Raw genomic sequence first — 23,769 nt, forward strand, 5'->3', positions numbered from 1 at the left:
ACGAGACACAAAATTGCCGTTGTTCAGGCCGTAACCAGGGTATTGTCACTCTGCCATGCGTTCAAAAAGAATTTCACCGCCTGCGGGTCATTCTGGGCTTCAACGTCAATGTGATGACTGCTTATAATTTATAATAATGCCGTTATAATGTGTTCATGATTACTAGCCACCCCCAATATTTTGCATTTACATTATGCATGGGCACCCCTGAGCCATTTCACTAACGAGAACATGCATTAGTTTTAGAGATTTGCGTATCAAAGCCAACATTTTTATATCATTGTCAAGATTGCTGTGGCCAACGACACGAAGACTTGCCCGACACGTTTTCTAGCAAGAGCATTCAAAGTCTTCGAACTCAAAGGCTCTACCTAGTCGGCATCGCAGAGGAGTGAGGATGCTTCATTATATAGTTTCGCACACTTCTTGTCTATATACTGCAGTGTAGATTAAGAGGTGCACAATATTATGCTGCCAATCGGGTACTTAAATGGCTCTTCAGCTTTTTTTTTTGCGCGACAGCTGTTGTTATATTACAACCGCCTATTTCGGTGGCGCAATCGCTCAACGCAGCCGCTGGGGTTCTTAGCCACGGCCGCGCGCATGTGATGACATACAAAGTCAAAGAAGATGTCAACCTAGGACTTTTGAGCAGCAGTCGAGCGTTCTACCACAGGCACCAGCTATAGTGCTTCCACGCAAAACAGTATAGATACATGTGTCGTGTTGTGCAAGTTTCATTAAGACCGCAAATATATAACCAGGCGTCACGCATTGAGAAACGTACTACGAGAAGGAGTCAATAGTGGGTGGCAGAAAGGTTAGCCCCCATTGCAGAAGGATTAGCAGAAATTTTTTGTCGTCATAAGCCACAGCAACAGCCTATAGTGTGCATACATCCTTAACTGTTTAGCGGGTATCTGCTTTCCCTGCATATTGACAAATAATGGTACAATGGTTCCTTCTCTACATCACGAAATTATTATTCATGGCATAATGGCTACCTTGCCAGTGTACTTGGGGTAGTTGCCCAAAAATAGTTTACAGCAGGCTCTAAAATGCCACTGAGCAAGCTTTCTCTGCGAATATACTTCGTGTTGCGCGTCGGCCTGGCATTTCAATGCAAACTGCAGCGTCTTTGAGCGTATCTATCTATCTATCTATCTATCTATCTATCTATCTATCTATCTATCTATCTATCTATCTATCTATCTATCTATCTATCTATCTATCTATCTATCTATCCAGCCGCTTACGTTTGGGTGCTCTCGTGGTCACCCCCTAAACTTGGCGTGAACCAAAATTAGCATGGGAGGGTAAGCTAGTTTGACGAGTATGACACGCTAATCAAGACATGAATATTGTCACAATCCCGTCGCGCACGTCATCAAACACTTCGCGTCAGACAGTGGCACATACCCACGGGTGGGTATGTGCCGCTAGTGTGTGGGTATGGGCTACAGGGGATTGACACTTAGTAGCTACCAAGGAACGAGGAGAACACACATGGGCAATTTTAACACGCGAGAGTTAAGAAATAGCCCCGCCGCGGTGGTCTAGTGGCTAAGGTACTCGGCTACTGACCCGCAGGTCGCGGGTTCGAATCCCGGCTGCGGCGGCTGCATTTCCGATGGAGGCGGAAATGTTGTAGGCCCGTGTGCTCAGATTTGGGTGCACGTTAAAGAACCCCAGGTGGTCCAAATTTCCGGAGCCCTCCACTACGGCGTCTCTCATAATCATATGGTGGTTTTGGGACGTTAAACCCCAGATATCAATCGAGAGTTAAGAAACGCTAGCGTCGACCTGACGAATGCAAAGAATAAATGTCAGCGTCCCAGCTGGAATCAAACCCAAGCATTCTGCGTGGCAATGAAACATTTTCCCACAGAGCTACGCCAGGTCTCGGAACTACTTTCAAATAGACACTGATGTTTGTGAAACTTCAATAGTGGTCTATTGCTGCCTACGCTATTTTATAAACGTTCCATATGTATTTATTTGATAAAGCCGTCACGTCGGGTCAACGTCAATTGTGATTAGTTGCCATGTGCTGAAGTTGATTTATGTAGCAGTGTCTAGGGCCAGCATCCTCGCGCGAGCATCAGCGCTGCATATCAGCTTGCGGTGTTGCTAATACGCATATTCCAGTTGGCATCGTAGCGCTAATTCAAACAACTGGTAATATAAACATATCCAACTCTTCAATATATGTATGTGCGTGTATATATTTGACGTCATTTTATGGCGTGTCGCTCAATAGAAAAATTGCAACACGGTCACCTGCCCTCCGCATGCTTCTCCTAACGTCGATTCCCAGGTACGTGGAATTTGCAAAATCTTTTTTTTTTCTTTAGGTTTCAACGACTTCATCGTGCAGCAGGAATGAAATGGCGCAAGCCTTCACTGTTTTGCCATCATGAATGTTTTCATATGCCTAGCATTTCTGTTTGTTTTGTTTTTCTTCAATGAAGCATGCAAAGTAATATTACCATTAAACTTTAGCTTGAATACATCTCCAATTTACATATGCCTCTATCATGTCCCTTTCTTTCAAGTTACATCATTTTTTAATTGGGGAAAGATGTATGTATCCGCAGGTCATCGTCACACAGGCTAGACTCATACTGTAGATACAATATTCAGCATGCAGATGTCATCTTCTACTAGGCCAATAATTACTGCAAATGAGTGCACTATTTATCAGTAATAATAGGTGCGAAACCATTCGAAGATAAAGTAATTCCATGTCGGAGCACTTTGTTGCCCTATGTAAGATAGGAGTTGCCAGCTTCATTAGTGAATAAGTTTCATTACATGTTCTCGAAGCTTCATCAGAACAAAATTGTGATTGTTAACTCTTTCGTGAGCGTGAGAAAGTCCGCCACAATTTGTAGTTTTCCGTAAATATAAATATATATTTTTAATTTTATGTGAATAATATTCTGGACAACAGCTAAAGTAAAATGACTACTGATACAAAGCGAAGTGATTGTACCTTTCGATATCGTCACTTCAGAAAACCTATATTAGAGTAAAATATATGAGACTATTTATGGAAAGCAACAACTGTTGAATGTCCAATAGAACATTTTTACACTTCTGCTCGCACAATAAAAAAAACAATTTATTCTACTGAAAATATTAGTTGAAATCTCTAAGATGCATGCAAGCAAAAAAAAAAATGTAACGTTGGTGTGGCACGGGCAAGAGAGTCCCTCAAAGTGGCAATATTTTGATTGGGAATTTTCTTTTTCTCACAGCAGTTTTTGTATTTTTTCACTTCTTCAACTGCTAGGAATTACAAATGTGCGTATTTTGGGAAGGTGTACTGGTTGAAGCTTGACCGTGACATCCACAGGAAAATCAAATTCACCACCTCTGCTGTGACGACAATGTGCCGAGAACACTAATTATCGTCATTAGACGGCTTTTACAGGATCCGGAACTACGCCTGGTCATTTTAGTTAGCACTAATTCTGTGTATTACTTCCGCTGTGAAACTTATGCCCGAAACGCTCATTTTCTTTGTGGTATACATCGCTTCGCTGCGGAATCCTAATCTGACGTCACGCACAGCAGGGTGCTCTTCTTTGGCTTAATATTACTATCTGCTCGCTCAAGCTGATTTCTCTAAATATTCAGCTGAGACACCACAAATAAGGCATGTAATAGTGCCAACATTTTATGAACAATTTTACCACCATAAAAAATTGATCTGCCACAAAGCAAAACGTGCTGCTAAAAACCTGACTACGATCGGAGCGCACTATATGTTTAGTTACTATCTGAAATATAATTTATAACTGACTCATCTTATAAGTAACTTGCTAGAAACCGCAGAAAAATTACCTGCTGATGCAACAGATTCATCCAAAGAAGAAAATTTCCGCGAGGGTCGAACTTCATCATCGGCCATATTCGTGAAGAAGCAAAATCTTTGAATCGCTGCTAAAGATTGCCACCATCGGAGAACAATACCAACCACGGGAAAATGAGACATCAGTGCTTGCAGAATGGACTAGACTTTGCAACTAGTTCATAGTATCACACTTTTGTAACATGATTGTTTTATGCCTAGCTCCGCCGTGGCTTTTCTGATGTTCTTTCGTCGCGGAAGTGACGTTAAAAGTATACTATATATCTATTGCAAAGAAAAAATATTCACAGAAGGCAAGCATTTGCCGTGTGAAATCGAACCATCAGCCTCTCGATTCCGAGCGTGTGGTGCTACCACAACGTCACGGAGCGTACGTCATCTGAAAGGCTAACAGCAAGCCAGTTATAGACCGCATACACCGTTTGGCAGTCCTGAAAGGTTCGAAAAATTTGTGCGTTTTTGTTATCAGTAGTGAGATGGCGCGACGGTCTCATGTTGGGCGAGCTCTAAAGGTCGTCGCTTCCACGAAGAGCCGCCTCCACGGAGCGTGGTCGCTCTTGCCCGCGCGCTTATCAGACTCGTAATTCGGGAAAGAACGAAAGTCACTAAAGGTCACTTCGCACCCTGCGCGGCCGCGTTTACGAAAGGAGCGCGTTGGTGACACAAAACGCTGAAAGATGTGTAACTCTTGCTAGCTCGTTCCATGCACCTTTATTTCTGTTTGAACAAAACGCTTTGCGTGTCGTGCTTGCCAGTTGTTAGTCCATGCTCATCTTGTGTATGCTATTCCTTGCCTGCTTTCTGCTTCAGGTGTGCGCTGCAAGGTCGAGTTTTTTGACGTTCTTAACGTGATTTGTAATTCGTTGCTGTTCCTTGAACAATGCACAATAAACGCTGAACTACCTCTGCAAAGACACTTCTCACTTTCGCGTTCTACCGATTCCTATATAGGGGGATCAGCCACGTTTTGTGTGATTCTTGCTGATCGCGTTTCAATCTCCTGTGACCCAGTTTTCACAAGCACCAAAATAAAAAAAAGTGATGCAATAAACTTTCTATGTTAACACTTTGATCAAAATTAAATAAACTCAAGCAGTTCACTTTCAACGTTTACTCGCTTCTCGTTTTCCTGTATGCCTGTATTCGAGTAACCTCAGCAGTCAGTTATCCTTGTCAGCAATAGGAATAGCCCAAAGCGATCGCTTTTTTTGGCAAATAGCCCCTCTCTGATAAACATCTGAATCACGCGAATGATGTGACTGGAGACTTTTGCGGTTGCGGACCACGTTTCCTTGGCGGCGTGCGTTCAACCACAACATCCACAGGTTCCCCTAGAGAAGTCGTGTAGGTGCTGTCTGAATGTGCTGCTATTCGTTATTCGAAATGCACGACGTGGTGATTTACGTATGCGTTACAACACAAGGAAGCGCCACAACACGGAAATATAGAAGAGGCTCCGAGCCAAGCAAGCCCTCCCTTTTTCTTTCACAATCTCTCGCGTGCATGCGCGACTGCAAAGCTACACCCTCACTCGATATAATGGCACCTGATGGCACACGCGACCCAGTCAAGGACGCTACACGATTACCATTCCGCTTCGCACTCTCTCGCCTTACCCTTGCCCGTGTTTGCACACGCAATCGCACCTTGCGCGAAGATGGGGTAGTGTACTGACGTTGTCTTAGCTCCGCGCAGTAAAATAGTTCCGCGTTCCAACGCGCGCATATGTGTAAGTGCGCGCACAGACTCTGTACCCACTGGCAGAGGCACCTATCGAGAGCCGTAAAGAGATAGCTAGAGCGAGGGAAGGCTTCACAGCCCCGCCCCCAAACAAGAACCGCCGATCACTAAGGCCCCAAATACCTCGGGAAGAGGCACCGTTACGCTATCCGCAAGAACTTGTTCTTCTCTGTTGTGTTCGCGAGGCGCAAATTACGTGATCCATTCGCGCGCATCGGTGGCTGCGCACAAGTCTCGGAGTCTCTTCCAGACCGAAGCGTCAGTATGTGTGGAGCTTAACAGAACGGCCGGACGTCAGATAGCCAGCCGTCACTAGCAGTCGACACCGGCTACAAGATCTCCGCCTTCCCAGCGCAATCTATTCGGCGATTCACTTGAAGTAAGTTTCGGTGGTCGTTATAGTTTTGAGCCTGCATCATTATTATTACGTAAGTTTAAATTACCCCACCTTTCCTGCATGAGTTCACGTAGGTTTGTTGCGTTAGAGAAGAACAGAAACATCATAAATTCGTTAGAAGTAGTGTCACAACCACTTTTAAAGCTGAAGTATTTCATTGGCAGCAGAGGTGGCGCAGAAATATATATATATATATATATATATATATATATATATATATATATATATATATATATATATATATATATATATATATATATATATATATATATATATATATATATTTACTGGTGTGGTACTCACGCCGATTGAGCTCCTTTAGGCGGGGATGAGGGAGGAAGGGGCAGGATCACTGTCATTTTAAGCGATGTTTTGAACATGTTTGCTCATAGAGGAGGTGGGGCAATGAAGACAGGAGGTAATTACCGGGGCCGGGGCACCATCTCTCCTTGGCGCTGCTCTTCGTAAAAGTGGCTTGTGAATTGGGAAAATCGGCGATATATCATTTTTTAGTCTGGGTGGATCTCGTAGTATCGCTCCAGGAACGGTCACTTTATGTTGTGAGAACGCAGGGAAAACAAGCATGAATAATAAAATGATATAATTACGCCAATGCTGCTTTAGAAACGGCACACATTGGTAGCTCAGTGCTGGTAAGCTTCGGAACGCGGGTTCTATTTTCTGTCGCATATTCAATTTCCTGTCACGGCGGCTGCATTTTGACGAAGGTGCACGTTAAACAATCCCAGCTATTCAAAATGCTCTGGTGAGCCAGGTGCCATGTTCCCGTCATCGTGTCTTGTTTTTAGCCCGTCGGTTTGCCACAGTGCTGTAGCAAATATGGTGCTTGGCTGCCGACCCGAAAGTGGTGGGTTCAATCCTAGCCGCGTCGGTCAAATTTTAATGAAGGCGGAATGAAACAGACTTTTGTACCATGTGATGTCACTGCGAGTTAATGAACACCACATGGTCGAAATTTCTGGAGCCCTCTACTATGGCGTTGCTCATAATGTCATTTTTGGCAATGATAAGCAATTATTATTATTATTATTATTATTATTAGTAGTAGTAGTAGTAGTAGTAGTAGTAGTAGTAATAGTAGCAGTACTGGCATGTCTAGCAAAAGAGCTTATAATCATAAGGGAGTACAATCAAACGATTTCAAGGGGTTGCTACCATCTCTCGCGCTAGGGTGCTTCTATGTCTCGGGAAGCAGGTGATGAACGTCCACTAGCCCTTGTGATTTCGGAGCGAAGAAACTGATTTAAATAACTGCAAAAATATGTTCTAAGTAGCATGACGGAGTAGGATTCGTTGATACGTATTCGTTATAAAACAGGCTACGTGTGCAGCGACAAACACGATATAATTACACACACAATAGAATTACACAGACCGATGAGATTAAACACTATTGCTGGCATTTGAGTGATATTGATTTCTGTTTTGCGCCCTGCTGTCCGCCTAACATTTCTTTTTTTATAACCATGTTTCCATTTAAGCCGCCGACGAGTGATATGAACAGCATGAGTCATTTTTACATATTGTCGAAGTTAAATGAACGAATCTTGAGGCAGGTTTATTGTGTTATTGGCCTGGTTGTTTTGGTTCTCAAAGCTTGCTTTATTAATGAAAGTCGCAACATCTTTCAATAAAGCTGCTGGTCTCAGTTATATATTTAACGAGCGGAAATGGGCTGATGAATATAAAATGTCACAAGTAACAAAAGGTAAAGAAATGCGCCACACTGACGATGAAGAAAACACGAAGATAAGCGATGGCCTCTTAAGTAATCTTCATTCGCTCCGGCGAACATTTTCGTATGTACACGTGGTCACACACACAGTAAAACATAACCTAATAAGGTTGACAAAATAGACGTCAAATCTGCCTATTGAAACACGAACTTCTTTTTTTTTTGCTCTAAGACGATTGTTGGAACACTTGTGCAGAAATTCTTGTAATTAGTTATGTGCAAAGCTACGATTATATCTGAAATGGCGCAGTCACGATTCCTGGCGATGATGTTGGTTCTGCTGAAATGAGCGTGCCAGAACGTCTCACAGTGCGCAGCTAGATGCGATCGGCTATCAGCATGTGTGTTCTATTCGCGTTACTTTAATTTAAAATTCAGACTCGTGCGGTCTGACCTATATAATATGAGGGGCATGGCAAAAAACATTGCACACTACCTTCGCAGCATGTCCACTTCAGGTGGTTGTATAGATTACAACGCTCCATACCTTCGTTCTCTCTTTTTTTTCTTTCACGCTGTCGCTCACGTGAGGGCGGATTACTCCCACCCGATTAGGCACTGAAGACACCAATTTAATGCCTAAGTAGCCTTCGACAACTTATGCAGAAGACAGGCGCGGGCTCGGACGCTTGAGAAGCAACACGGCTCCCGACCTGGTGTATTCTACGTAGATATAGCAGGGCCTTCGCCCACGGGATTTTACACGGCCTCTGTAGTTCACCGGGAAAAGCATGTCAATGGGCTCTCGTTCCGAGCACAAAATCCAGAGCGCGCTGAGGAAGTCGCGATAGCGCTTGCTGCTGCGGACCCCAACTCGAAAGTTATCATCACGGACTCCAGGAAAGCATGTACTCATTACTTGGTAGGAGAGATATCCCCCCTAGCCAGCCAAATTCTAAAACGGGCTCTCGCTGATCCAGCCCCGAAACGCATCGTATGGGCTCCTGGCCATCAGGGCCTACGAGGTAATGAGGCCGCTGACGCGGCCGCCCGAGCGCTTACCCACCGGGCTCCTCACCTTGGCTCTTATGACTCGGAGGCCAATACACCGCTGCTGCGGTTCAAAGAAATTCTCACCTATTATCGTGACACTCACCGCCTTTACCCGGCTCCTGCAAAGGGGCTGAGTAAGGCGGAAGAGCGAACTCTAAGGCGCCTGCAGACAGGTACTCTACTCTGTCCTGCAATCCTAAAGCATTTCGATGCGAACGCAGATGGGCGGTGCCCACACTGTGGGGAGACGTGTGATATCTTCCACATGGTATGGGCATGTCTGAAAAATCCCCACCTACCCCCTTCCCCTACCCCTTCCCGAGAGGCATGGGAGACTGCCCTCCTCGACAGCTCATCACTAGAGTCTCAACGGGCTCTGGTGAGACGGGCGCGAGTAGGGGCCTCGTCATGCGGTGTCCCGGACTAAGGACGCCGACCATGTAGCAGGGTCATGCTTTGGCCCCGTACCTCTCTCTTTTATAATAAATGTTTTTCATCATCATCATCGACAACTTATGTGACAATTTGTGAACGTTGAGCACTATGGTCAGTTTCTTGTTACTTAAAGGGGTACTGACGAGAAAAATTTTGGCCTCTAGCTTTTTTGCTGCAACAGGTTGCTCGAAGACTGTTAGTCAGAACAGGACATATGGTTTGCTGAAGCGTGAGACAGGTAATTAATTACATGCTGCTCATTGCCGACCACTTTGAGTTTGAGAGAGCTACAAGAAACGACGCCGTCTAGCTGAACGGTAACCACTCGGCGTGTGCAACTTTCAACCACAGCTGCACAAAAAACTGTGACGCACTTCTGCACGGTCCACACCAAGAAGTCCTTTCCAAGAGGAGAAGGAACATCAATGTCGGTATACGAAATAAAAAAAAGGGCTGGCGAGTAGCTTCCGAGTAATAGTTTGTTGCTGCAAAGGAAGCGAAAATAAAAGGCAGCTATGACGTCATCATACCTAATTGCATCGTGGTCTCGTGACGCAAGTATATATATATATATATATAGGGGAGACACCAAGGCTTACCTGTGCGGGTGTAAATAGAACGACAGAGTGGATCGCTGACGCAATTGAACTTAAAAACTAATTTAAATACCTCCCGAACTGTGTTTGCTGTTAATATTTTTCACATATAGACATGTTCACTGGAATCGAACCCACAGGCCATCGCAGGTGCGAAATTGTTTCACGGTACCCCTTTAACAACTCGAAATGTATTGCGCATAATAGCCTGCGTTCGATGGCACAGGATTGCAGAAGCTGTCATGCTTCTATTATTACTAGGAAACGATCGGCCTATAAATTTATTAGGGACGGCCACTTCAACGTCTGTTTTGCAGAAATTTCGCCACCAGTGCCTATGACCTACAGTAGCAGCTACTTTAAATAAATACAGCTCAAGCCTATATTACTACTGCACATTGGTGCATGTGGAAGTACCCTAGTTTTCTTATTTACCCACGTCTAAACTATTACCTCACTGAATAAAACACGAAATGTATTAAGGAAAACTACAATGCGTGCATGCTGTCTTTGTGGAGAGATGGTCAGCGCAATACTCCGTAACCCAGCGAAATGTTTCTCTTGCGATCACACACGTGCTGGCTGCCCATGAAGGCTACAAGCTCAAGGGCCTGATAACAGCCTGCGCACACTTGATGGCCTATCCCACCCTGTTATCTCAAGCCGCCGTAGCGTATCAAGGTTAAATACAGTGTATCTTGCGAAAGCAGCCATCCAGCTTGGGAGCCAATACATTTGCCATACCAGGCTAGTAGTGGCTGAGCAATAACACCGCAGACCTGAACGTCATGGAATTACTTTTATTTATTTATTTATCTATCTATTTGCACAAGTGCATCGCGTCACAGGTGGTGTGGGCGAAGGTAATCGATGATTAATTTAATCAATGCCCTGAAACATACTAGACTAGAGTGGATCACCGCGTCGACAGGAAGACGATTCCTGCCCTTCGCTATCTGAACAAACAATGACTTCATGTGAGTGGTAGTGCGGGCTCTGGAAGCACTCCTTCAGTGTGGCCATGATGAGACGAAGTGGAATACATGAGCTCAATGTTAGCCTGATGACGTCGAGCGTGGCAACATTTAAGAAACATACAGAGGCTTGCAATTTCGTGGTGCTCATAGAGGGTTTGAAGACCAAGGGGTGGTTTCAATAACACATCTCGAGCTAGTTGGTTGATTATACCTTGGCGAAAACAGCAAGCACTTCAATAGGTTGAGAAGAGGGGACACGATGCACAGGTGCTATCAACTGGACGTTTATTCCTCATGCGTCATGGTAAATTTATGTCACGTATCAACAACGACAAAGACGCACAGCAAAATTAGCTAAGTTTGACAGATACACACTGAACGCAGCTTAATGAAAGGGAATCATGGTTATCCAGCTACCGACAGGAAAGCTGGTCCTTTATCTAGAAAGGCCATACAAAAGACACTGACAAAGCTGTCATTCAGGTTCACGATGTTTCGGGCTTCATGACTTCTGGTGTCGTTTTTTCACCAGACCTCCACAGTATGCTCGGGCTGCTAAATTGCGGCGAGCATTCACAATCTAGGCAGCGGATGCCCAGAAGCCCTAAAATTTGCACTTTTGTGCTTGTTCTCTAAGAATACTTTTTTTAGTCATCCACCCGTTTCACCAAAGCAAGTGCGTCCGCCAGAAAATGGAAGGGAATATGAGACTATACTTCAGTCGATAGCCTGAACTGATCGCGAAGGGTTGTGCGGCAGCCGACATTCGCATGGCAATTCAACCCAGAGATTCGGGCTAGTTGGTGGGTGTAGGATTTCTCTATCTTAGTGGAACAAACAATAGAAAAGAAGGACGTACACAAAATGGGCGCTATCAGTAACTGTGCGTGTGCCCCATCTGATTTTTTCGTTGGCAAGAACTACGATTGGGAACCGACAAAAAAAAAAACGTGATCCCATTCCATCTTCCTGTCTCGCCCAACTAAACAAAGATATATGCAGGAGAAATTACATACACGTACCGTCTTTACACACTCAAATTTTCTTCGAAAAACCTGTGGCACCTATATGTAGAATTACCGCACTAAGTGACACCACGACACCGACTTATATCAGTGTTTATCGCATTAGGCGGCAGACCACTATGTTTAAAGGGACATTTGGGGCCTTTGCCTACATGGCCGCCCTTGTTAACTACAAGTATACGTGAGAGCCTTTGGCTTTTGCCTAGTACCACCACTGCTTACGCACCAGCCCATGTACTGACAATTTTCTCTTTTCTTTGCCTTCTCTTTCCTTTCTCTCTCTCTCATCCTTATACTCCACCTTCCCTATACTAGAGCGTAGGGTAGCAAACCGGGCATGTTCCTGGTTAACCTCTGTGTCTTCTCTCTTGTTCTTCTTCATTCCTTCCTTTGCCAACAACAGATTTGCAAAAGTGCGCCTTAAATGCAATCCGAATATTTGGAAACATTGTGCAATTCTTCAACATCACTAGCACATCGAAGCTGTCAATTGTTTCACTGTTACGATGTATATTTGTGACTGTCCTCCTAGCTCCGCCATGAAAGTCGTTGGTGTCGTCTCTACAATAGTCTTATTTCGCAATTCCTGCCCCCTACCCCTGAATGTGAAGTAGTACGCGCTGGAGATGGGAAACAGTAAGCAAAATTATAACAGTGGTAATTATCCACAAGCACGAAAGTGCTTTTTGCTTCTGTGGTTCGTGTGCCGTTCAACATGATACGTGATTCCCACGAGTAATTCCATTCGTTTAGGCACGTGATCGCGGGTTAATGCGTGACGCGTGCGTCGAGCAGCTCGGAGCATCAAGAAGAGACAGTTGCCGTGACGTCTGCGATTAGTGGTGACAATGGTGCATCATGGGCGCTTTATCCGTGATGTTCACAATAATAAGCAATTGAGATAAGTATCAAGAGTTGGCCTCCTTGCTAGATACAATCTTGACCTTAGTGAGGTTAATGGTGTACCCTTGTGGTAAGAGCACCGGGCGCGCAAACCGAAGATCGTGAACTCATTTCCTGCCGTCGATGAGTTGATTTGCCCTCCACTTTGTTTTGTCCATATGTATAAGACAATAATTACTGCGCACCGTAAATAGTACAATTAAAGTGCCCAGTATCTTTTTGGCTTCATTTTGTGCTAATTATTAGTAATTTGTTTCGCTCATTTTTATTAACTATTTTTCAGCGGCAAATACGATTGCGACTTCAGTGTTCTCGCAGTTTGCTGCAAGTACTTACCAATATATATTCGTTAATTATGAGCTCTTCTGCTTTGTATTGTTATGGCTTTTTTAGAATTTTACTTGAGTTATATGTAGTCCTCCACGAAATTTCTGTTTAGTCACACCAGTTGAAAAAGAAACATCACTAGACTTTAACAAGTATTTCCCAGAACAGCAAGTTGCGAAGCTTGTACTCAGGCATGCAAGGCTCAAAACGGCGGATCTAGTTGATTCTGAGGACTGCATGATGAGGTTTTTCTAGTTTCTAGACCTTAGCTAGGTAACGATAAATTATTTGTACGTGGCTTCCAGGTCGTTGCGACGCTTTAGCGAGGTGATGCTAGGTTTTTTTACGTTCATTTTCTGCTCAGATAGGTACGAGTTAAACAATGGACAGCTACTGACGTGACTCAGAAGTCTGGAATTTTCAGGCAGAAACGCGCGCTAAAATGAGGCACCTATTACACATCTACGGACACGTCGTCATCCAGGTATGCTTTGCCTCACTTCGGGGTCCTCTTGCGGCTGTCGTTTATTTTACTTTTCCTTCCTATCCTTTCTTCGTACGTGTGCTTGGAGTCTTAGGCTCACATAGCTATTCTACTTCGCTGCAATTCGCTCCGCTAGCTGTGGCCGTCTTCCTTCTTAGTGCACCAGGGGTGAGTAGCAGAATTCGCCCAACTTATATGGCGCGAACCCGTTTACGATGGTGCTACTTTTATGGGTCAACTCACAAGAGACTATGGGCTCAAATGTTTCGCAGTTAAAATTACTAGGAATTATGTGGTGGTACCCGCGTACACTTTTTTCATTGGCTGCCGAAGTTTGCTTTATGTCACTTGGAAAGTGAGTACGCCTATAAAACGTGCTTGCAGAGTACGCACATTCATGTCTCTCAAACAACCGGTGGACCAGAAATGGGAAAAAGTTTGACCCTTAGAGAGAGAGAGAACTAAAGAGAATAGGAAGGCAGACAGGTTAATCAGAAGGTAGTATCTGATATATGCCACCCTTTTCTAGAAGTGGGGCAATTAGGGGAGGAAACATTTCTCTGTTCATCATGATGTAACTTGCATATCCATCATATATAAGATTAGAAGTGTGGGCCTGTCGGTGAGGTATAGTCGGTAAAATGAAGCGCCAAACATAGACAATTTAGAGCGATGGAAAGAGTGCTCGTAATGACTGTGGATATTAGAAATTATCGTGCTATCTATACAGTACGTGCAAGCGGGCACAACACACACGCACATACACGCACACACACACGCGTGCACATGCGCACAGCAACGTGAAAAAAAACCGTGCTAAAGATAACATGTGGTAATGTAAGTGCAGGACTATCCAACTGCAATGTGCAGCACCGATACGTATATTTAACTACGTAAACTGTAAAAGTAAACAAAGTAAAACGAAAAGCTGAGAAGTTTGGCAGATTCCACACCTTGTGGAAACCTGTTTCATACGAAGTAGTCGGCGAGTAATTGTCTCAGCTCTATTTTTGAGTTCTGGGCTTAGCTTCCCGAGGTGGGTCGACACTTTTTTGCAGGAGTAGTAGTTGCTTGGACACCGTTGGCTTACCAAGAGACCCCACTACCATGAAATGCACTTTCTTGTTTAAGAAAGCCGCTGAGGGGTCACTCACGCTCTGGTCGGGTCTACAAAGTTCAACCAAACGCATTCTAGTGTAGGTTTTTTTAATAGTTTTGCTTCATCTGTTTTGTAGGTTCGGCGCGGTCAACAGCGTACCAGCGCTCTATATTCAACAGTACATTCCAGGGCATACACATTTCTACTGGTTTTCTTGTTTTCACGCGTATGGCCGCGTATTTTTTGTGCTGGTCACCGAGGAACATACACAGAGGGAACACAGGTGAAGACATTGAATGAAAATGCTTGTTTTGTCTGTATTGTGTTCAACTAATAAAATGACCGACAAGAAAATTGTTGGGAAGGACATTATTTCGCCTTTCTTAAATGCATTGTAGTGATTATCACTGCATTTAAAAAAAGAAATAAATAGGACTAGGCAGGACCAACGGTTGTACCTGTATTGGTACAATCGATGGTCCTGCTTTCTAATGTAGTTTTTTTAAATAGTTTTGCTTCATCTGTTTTGTAGGTTCGGCGTAGTCAACAGCGTACCAACGCTCTATATTTCAGCAGGATATTCAAGGGCATACGCATTTGTCAGGTGCCATTGTTTCTACGGGTTTTCTTTTTTTCACGCCTATGGTCATGTATTTTTCGTGCTGGTCACCGAGGAACACTACAAAGAGGGAACACAGGTGAACACGTTGAATGAGAATGCTTGTTTTTTTCTGTGCTCAACTAATAAAAACGACAGACAAAAAATTATTGGTAAGGACAATATTTTGCCTATCTTAAATGCATTGTAGTTATTATCACTGCAATTGAAAAAAAAACATAAAGAGTTAAATGGGACTAGACAGGACGTACTATCGGTTGTAGCTGTAGGAAATAGAAGTAGAAAATAAACCTCGAAAAAAGGGGTTTATTTTCTACTTCAATTACTTTCTATTGCAATGCAGTTGGGCAAACACAAATGATTTCCCGTTTGCTTTCCTCAGCTATAAGTGTTCGGCGCTCTCATTGGTTGTGTACAGTGCAACGGGGACGCCTATTTTATATTGCTATAGCATACAATATTTTGCCTAATGCCTTTTGCAAATGAAACTGGCAGAGACATAGCCTACTCTACTGTGCTTTTTTAATTGTATGTAAGAATGCACTGCCCCTGCTTGTATATTATTATAATATTTTACCTCATGTATATAATTTGTGTGGTGATCAGCTGTCAACTTTCATCATTTCAATGCTCACGAAGAGTGTTATTTCTAGAGCACGGCATTTCAAAGAATGGTCAATGTACGTCACTAGGATCATTCCGACATGTGTCAAGGGGGGTAGTTAGGTCTACCATTAAGCCCACGTTGTTAGTTGCTGCACTAACACGCTTCATTATTCCGTGGTGCACGCACGGCCTTAGGAATAAGGCCACTTTCCAAGATAATTTTTGTTTCAGATCATGACTTATTATATTCCACCACCTTAGATAATCATTTAACCTCAATTCAATGTAAGACTTTTTTCACATTTTCGCCACGTGAAGTCTATTCGAAATTACCGAAATTCAGATTTTTTGAAAAGTTCAATGATGACCATAATTCTTTGATTTCTGTTTTATTTTTATCTTCCTAATAAGAGAAAGTCACCCCGTGCTTTACAGTCGAACCAGTACGGTATTAAAGAAGCATAAAGTTCATAGACTTCTTTTCATTTGTCTTTATGATTTGTCGCACCTCCAATTGAATTCTTTTATACCAAGGAAACATCAAAATTTCTATACAGTGCAGTTATTGTAAATAAATGCTATTTTCGCTCTCTTGACTTTCCTAACATTACCTACCTACTCCTCTTCTCAAAGCTTAACTAAATTCTTGGTAAAACAAACGAGCTGAAAACTCTTGCATTTCTGCGAGTCGCGAACGGAGTTGTCGTGCTCCGCTGAAATGTCGAACAAAAAAAGCCGGACCATATATGAAGCCACCATCAGCGCTTCAACACAAGAAAACTCCTAGTTAGCGTCGTTTCGTGTCCCTCTGTCACCGACAGCTAACCCGTGACCTTCCTTCGGAACCCCGTACGGATGCTTGGTACACATTTCTTTTTAACATCTTTCATTCCCCTCACCCCTTTCCCAGCACAGGGTAGCCAGCTGGTCTAAGAACTGGCTAACCTCCCTGTATTTCCGCTTAAACTTTCTTCCTCCTCTTCCTCCTCACCATCTGGTCGCACGCATCCATTGTTTTCCGTCACGTGCGGTATGCGCAACGACGTGTCTCCGTCGAGCGCCATTAGCTGCGCCTGCTGTCTACGAGCGGCCGTGAAACAGCACTACGAGACGTGGAATCACGCTGCGGCAATGAACCATTACTTCCGTCTTTGCGCAGTGGTGCTCAGGAACGGCGCGGCCGCCGTTTAGCGGTGGTTGTCTCAGGGTCACGCTGCGGGAAAACGACAATGATGCATGTGTTCATTACGGCAGGGCTATCAGATGTGACATACAGAAGAATTGGTTAATGTTGTATACATACAATGCACAATACAAGATATCGTGCATAGCCCCGCCGTGGTGGTCTAGTGGCCAAGGTACTCGCCTGCTGACCCGCAGGTCGCGGGATCGAATACCGGCTCGGGCGGCTGCATTTTCGATGGAGGCGGAAATGCTGTAGACCCGTGTGCTCAGATTTGGGTGCACGTTAGAAAACCTCAGGTGGTCGAAATTTCCGGATCCCTTCACTACGGCGTCTCTCATAATCATATGGTAGTTTTTGGACGTTAAACCCCACAAATCAATCAAGATAGCGTGCATACTTCCGTCGCTCACGTTGCAATGTCTGGTTAGTTTTCAACAGATTCCCGAGTGTGAATCCTCGATCTGTGGAGTGGCGCTTGAGAACTGTGAGTATTTCGCTGCCGAAGATAGTCGGCTGTGCATTTGTTTCATTTTCGTTACACGCTCAAAAGTTTTACCGAACAAGCGGTGACCACTTCTGTAATCTTTGAAGCAATTTAACATAGCTTGACCATTGTGATTGAACACATGAGCGATAGTCCTTCCTCTAACGACTGGTGTCCATTCCTTTTTGTGCAGCCGAATGTGCCACATTTTTATGCTGCCATGTGGTCGTGAGGTTGTAGAAAGCCTCAGTCAACGTGTTAAAGATGAAATTCTTGATTAGGTTAAACTTGGGCCCGGAAAATGCAGTCAAAGTACAAGCAATACACGCTGTAACACATCTATTGCGTTGGTCATGATGTCCGCAGTCGGTAATGTGCTCAACCATAAGGAGCGTCGGCATTTATACACGGGGTATTGAAGATCCTGGGCTGATCGGGGGAGTACGTTTTAGTTCCAGAAAAAAGAACTCTATTATTCGTGTGGCGTGCTTAAGCTAATTAGAGCAATACAAAATATTCAGGATTGTAGCAGGTTAAAGTAATATTACGCCCTGGAGCATTCGCCACACTTGGCTGTAAATCATGTTGTTACTTTTTTATCCTGTTTTGCCCTCAGCTCATTGGCCACAAAAAGCCGCAGTCAGGCAGGTATGTCTGGGACAGCTGCAATAGCATACGAAATCTGCTGTTTGAAAATGGTGGCGGAGTTGCTGTGTCGTCCAGAGTTCTTTTAAGCTTGACCAGCTTAGGTTTTCTTTACGTAATTCAACATAAAATGTATCATTTCCCTTCCTGATTTACGCAGCACTCTTAGCAACCAACTTCTTTTCCCTACTCCCTACCACAGGAGACCTCTCGCCATGAGTGCCTGCGGCGTATATCGTGAGCAAGATGGCCTCTACATCAGCTGCATATTCCAAGAGCCAGTCATCAAAGAAGGTCTCGCCTACAAGCCCAAACCGGGTGACGTGTTCATAGTCTCCTACCCAAAGTGTGGCACCACATGGATGCAGCACATCGTCTACGCCATCTACAACGATGGCATTCCACCCAAGGTTTGTAACTTTTTCGCAATTGAATGTAAACTTGTTTGGTGCATAAATAAAGAAAACTCTTCTACTTGGAATAATGGATGAAGAGGATGGTAATTTTTACATTGCCTGATTATTTACCGAAGAGGAAACAACGCTGGCCGCGCGTGTCTCTGTGCGAGAAAAAGGCGGCATCTTGCATTATGTATGTTTTATGTGATTGCCAACGCTACGGTAATTCCCAATGAGTCTGAGAGATGAAGAAAAAAAAACGCGTGATGATTTCGACTGTTTTAGTGTCCCGACCTCTCAACGATTCTTAAAAACGCGTACTCACTAATCTTAGATTTTTTTACTCAGACCACTGTCACTAGTGGACGAAGCTTACACAAGTCTCTGCAATAGTTCTCAATTTGAAACCACAGACACTTCACTGTAATTCTGGAGAAAAATGGTATCTTCTAATGTTCACTGACGGTTGGGAGTTTATATTCGCTAAACTAGAGAAATTATTCAGGCAGGGCGGACGTTCAGAGGTCCTCATGTTTGATGTCAATAAGGCACAAGTAATCAAGCGGCTTATCATGGACCTTCACGGATTTCATTTAGGTGCATCGAAAGAGCTTACAGAGATGCAGACAGGGAAACACTGCGAGTTGATCGCATTAATGAGGGCTCAGCCAGTGGTCTTGGGAAGCTGTTGAAAGCGATGTTCTGGAACATCCGAGCCCAAATATTTGGGAGGCACTGAAAATGGAAATAATTTGCCTAATATCGCAACTATGAGCAGTGATCCGGATGTATATTTCTGCCCACGCTTTATTGGGGGGGGGGGGGGGGGCGTAGAACAGCTACTAGAAATTATCTCCTACTGAAGCGCTGACGGTAATATATCTGGACCACACAGTTCTAATGCCAGCGAAATGCGACTTGCAATTACAAATGGTAATAAAAAATCACTTCAGGCCTCAGTACTCTCATTTAGAACTCGGTAAATATAAATTTTGTTGAATGCTTGGCGAGGTTATAGGCATTCCACAACATCATTTCTGTTATCCATTTTAAAGAATCCTTCATCGTGCCTAACTAATTAAAGACTAGTCTAGGCATGCACCAAGGTAAAGTGAGAATTGAAGCGAAGAGAGCTAGTAATGAGGAAACACAAATAAATTGGACGTCGTAATAAATATGAGGTGAAGGACAGGATTCCAAGGCAGGAGTGGTGCTAACACCACTCCTGCCTCATACCAGTTCAAGTACGACGAACCAACACGCCCAATCTTCAACACTCGTGAACACCTAAGTTCACATATGCAGTTTTGTGTTTGAAATTGTCAGTTGTGTTAAGGTTGAACCTTTGCCAAAGATTAGTAGGCGGATCTAAAGTGGGCCGATGGAAACACCAAGAACACTATAAGTAGATCACAACCATTAGTTTTGAACAAAGCTTAAAAAATGTAATATATAAATGAACAGTATTAAAGTCAAAGAGCTGACTCACGCAATAAAAAAAAACTAAGTCGTTGACCAATCACCAGAGGACTGAAAGTCATCATCAAAAAGGTCAAATAAGGAGTAACGTCACAAAGATCTTGATGGAACAACACTCAAGCTGACAGACATGTGTAAATTTGTTCTAAAAGAAACCAGAAAGAAGAAAATATGACATAGCACATGGCGCAGCTCATGAAACCGGATCTGGATGCATATGGATAAAATATGTATTGCAGCAAAGCTTCGCAGCATATATGCCTAAAATCGACTAGCGCAACGAATTCACGAAAACTACTCGATGCGTTGTCATAATAATCGGTGTATTCATCGGGCAATCAGGCGAAAAGTCTGCGTATTCAAACGATGGTCTGGGTTGAAAGCGAATGGAAGTAAATGCACTGGTTAATACTCGATGATTAGGAGCAAGATACTTTGCAAACATCAATAAAGAAAAATGTGCAACTATTTAAGGAACTGCTGCTCATACACAGGCTTGTCTAACTATACTTCACAACAATTATACAAATTTTTAAAGATGTTTCGTAGATAATAGACTGGCTTATCGCCCTGCTTGCTAATCAAATGTCAAGTGATAATTGTGGTTGAGAAGCAGTTACAACATATGCATAGAGATAGTGCGCACGTGCACGCACCTATACACTCACTCACACACAAATAGAAATTTGTAAAGTTTCCGGTCAACTGTTTAGTCTTCATGAATGCCAAACGTAACTTAATGATTGAAAAATATAAATAAATTGGTAAAACGTAATGCGGGGCACTGTTATACAACGTGCGGCAGCTCTTTAGCGCAGTGGCACATCACTCATGAAAATTATTTAGCAGTGGACAGGAACGTGACGATTGCATACTCAACGTGCGTAAAAGCTGATCAAGTGATCTCCCCCCCCCCCCCCCCCCTCGAGAGCCGCTTTTTTTTACTCCTTACGTTACTTTCTGTCTCTATTTTTTTTTTGAAAGTCAAGTACATGAAATCCTCCCGGAATTTGCAGGACATGGACGACTTCATGAAAAGGGCCCCTTTTCTTGAGTTGCTGGGGACCGCTGCTGTGGAGTCCATGCCACGCCCCGGTGCCATCAAGACTCACTTACCGTATCACCTGCAGCCCATGTCTTCGAAGGCCAAGTACATTTACGTCACCCGAAATCCTTACGACTGCTGCGTTTCGTTCTACCATCACACTAGGTCTTTCCCAGCGTACCGATTCGCCCAAGAGCCCTTCGACAAGTTTTTCGACATGTTCGTCGAGGGAAAAGTTGACTTCGGCGACTACTTCGACCACCAGATCTCCTGGTACGACCACAGAAACGACGACAACGTCCTTGTCATCACCTATGAAGAGCTCAAAATGGATCCCCGTGCCGGAATCGTGAAGATTGCTGACTTCCTCGGGGAGAGTTATGGTAAGAAACTCCGGGAGCAACCGGAAGTTTTAGAGAGGATTCTCAACACCACCAGCCTGAACACCATGAAGGGATTCAACGAGGAATTCAAGAAATGGACGGAGAAGGCTGCCGACTTTATTGGACAGACGAGCAAGACAATACCAATGTCTGCGCAAGTTGCCGATGACTTGAAGAAGCCGATGACCGGTGACTTTGTGAGGAAGGGAATTGTCGGCGACTGGAAGAACCACTTCACGGCCGACCAGATTAGGCGCATGAAAGAGAGGATCGCCGAAAAAACTAAGGGCAGTACAGTCATGAGTCTTTGGGACGGCATTGATCTTCCATAAAAGAATTAGGTTTGAGTGATATTACTTGTTAATGAGCCACACAAGAAGTATTGTACAAACTCACTGTGTTTCAAAGTGTTTTGAGAAGGCAATATGTGTAAAGAGCCAACCTGTTGTAGAGTTAACAGTAGTTTTGCTAAAGTGAGATATCTATATATGCTTTGTAAACGAAAAGCGTCAAAGTACTTAGAAAACAGCTTGTTCAGTGCAATGTACGTGCATTTAGGACGTCATACGTTCTTTTTAAATAAATTTTCTTCGCAAACCAGTCAAAATATGAACATCCGATATTGAAATAGTTTTCCAGCGATCCCCTGACAAGGCCTGGTATATGTGTTCCTGTCATCACGCATGCTTCCATCACCACATCTTTCTGAAATGTAAAGCAAAATCCGCTGCATGGTTTAGTACGCAGTGGCTAAAATGGAAAACAGAGTTTTTTTTTTTCTCATACGTTTCAGAAGCCGCTTCCAGCGCCAGCGTCTTGACAAAATTTTAATAGGCAATCTTGAAACGCGTGATTTTCTACTGCCGTAAATATACGAAAGTGATTTGATTTTTGTCGCAAGTAACTGCCGTTGTTGCAAATTTGAGATACTTATTTTTTAATGTTAAGCCCTAGCAACATTGTCTTATCAGTGTGTCGTAGTACAGAAATGCATGTCCTTTAGATGCATAAGTATGTCACAATGCCGCATTACACTGCATTACCCATATTCAGACAAAGAAAATCTGAAAAAAGTGTTAGAAAGCCTGTATCCGAAGTCGGCTCCTCTGTAGTGCAGAGAGGTATTATGGTAATCGTCGAGCCACAGATGCGTTTTCTGTGGTTCATGGTGAAATAAGTGTAAACGTGTTGCCATCACCAAGGGACCAACACGTGCAGAAAGGTTACTAAGCTCACATACTTTTCGTGGGGCGAAAAAAAGTAAGTGAAAGTACTCAGGCTCAAATGTGCAATGGACTTAAACCAATCAAGTAATAACTGAATAAGAGAGACGCCAAAATGCAATTTTGATGATATAAAAAGAGGGAAATCAAGAAATAATTAGAAATAACAGGAAGAAGGGAAGTGAAAAATAAACGTTAAGAAAGGAAGAGTGTTATTTTCATTGGATGACTTGGTGCCATATACAGGGTGACTTGAGCTTCTTGGGTGACTATTCTAGGGTATCTTGATCTTGTGGGGTGTGAGTTGATCTTTTCCATTTCCTGAAGTTCTTCAGGGAGATTGCGGACTCGAACTACGAGTGGTTACTAGGGAAGTACCAGGTGATGTCCTTCGTTTTTTCTTTGTTGATTCTTGATCTTTCTCCTGTCTTCTTATGTTTTCTTTCTTACCAAGAGCCCCGGAAAGCCCCGACAGAGAAACTTAGCTATTCTCTTGAAAATGGTTTCCCGGGAGCAAGACAAAATCAAGCGCAATATAACGATTTGTTGCTGGTCAAGCATATGCGTTTAGGCGTACGATCTTTTTTCCGCAGTGCTTTTGATTTTCTCGCAAACTTCTCCCGTGGTAACGGTCTGATTCAATCGTTTCAAATACATGGGTCATATCCCACTGAATGCAGATGCCTGTAACGATAAAAATAAAGCCATGTATTGTTTGAAATCAATATGCTCATCACATCAACAATCTTTCCTAAGAAGAAAATACTGACATGTGCGGTTCTTTTGGTTTATGAAGAAAGCCGCTATCACTTTCTGTTGAGCGCAACGCAGGCCGCGTTTATCTTGTATTCCACTCTGGAACGCGTTACGACGCGTGTATAAAAAGCCGGCGCAGTGCGCCACTGGGGGTCTTCTTTTTTTTTCCGTCGGCCGACGACTGTTCACGCCGCTGTTGCTGTGAGTTGTGTTTGGCCCTGTTTTGCTGGGCACAAGTTCGCCCAATAAACAGTTCGCCTGACACCGCCCTGACTACTGCGAGCTTCCTCTCAAGTGCTGCGTGTATCACAACCTCGTGACATATGGTGGAGGTGC

At 43.7% G+C, this 23,769-nt stretch overlaps 1 protein-coding gene across 1 annotated transcript; it reads left to right on the forward strand.

Moving 5' to 3' along the window:
* The first annotated feature begins 5,602 nt into the window (after positions 1 to 5,602).
* LOC142765495 (sulfotransferase ssu-1-like) lies at positions 5,603 to 22,061 on the forward strand. The gene is made up of 3 exons (XM_075866553.1): positions 5,603 to 5,996; positions 18,352 to 18,559; positions 21,043 to 22,061. The coding sequence occupies exons 2-3, from the start codon at positions 18,365 to 18,367 to the stop codon at positions 21,784 to 21,786; spliced, it is 939 nt and encodes a 312-aa protein (XP_075722668.1). The 5' UTR covers positions 5,603 to 5,996; positions 18,352 to 18,364; the 3' UTR covers positions 21,787 to 22,061.
* Positions 22,062 to 23,769: the final 1,708 nt, after the last annotated feature.

Source organism: Rhipicephalus microplus, chromosome 6 (assembly GCF_043290135.1).
Source record: "Rhipicephalus microplus isolate Deutch F79 chromosome 6, USDA_Rmic, whole genome shotgun sequence".
Taxonomy (NCBI): Eukaryota; Metazoa; Arthropoda; class Arachnida; order Ixodida; family Ixodidae; genus Rhipicephalus; species Rhipicephalus microplus.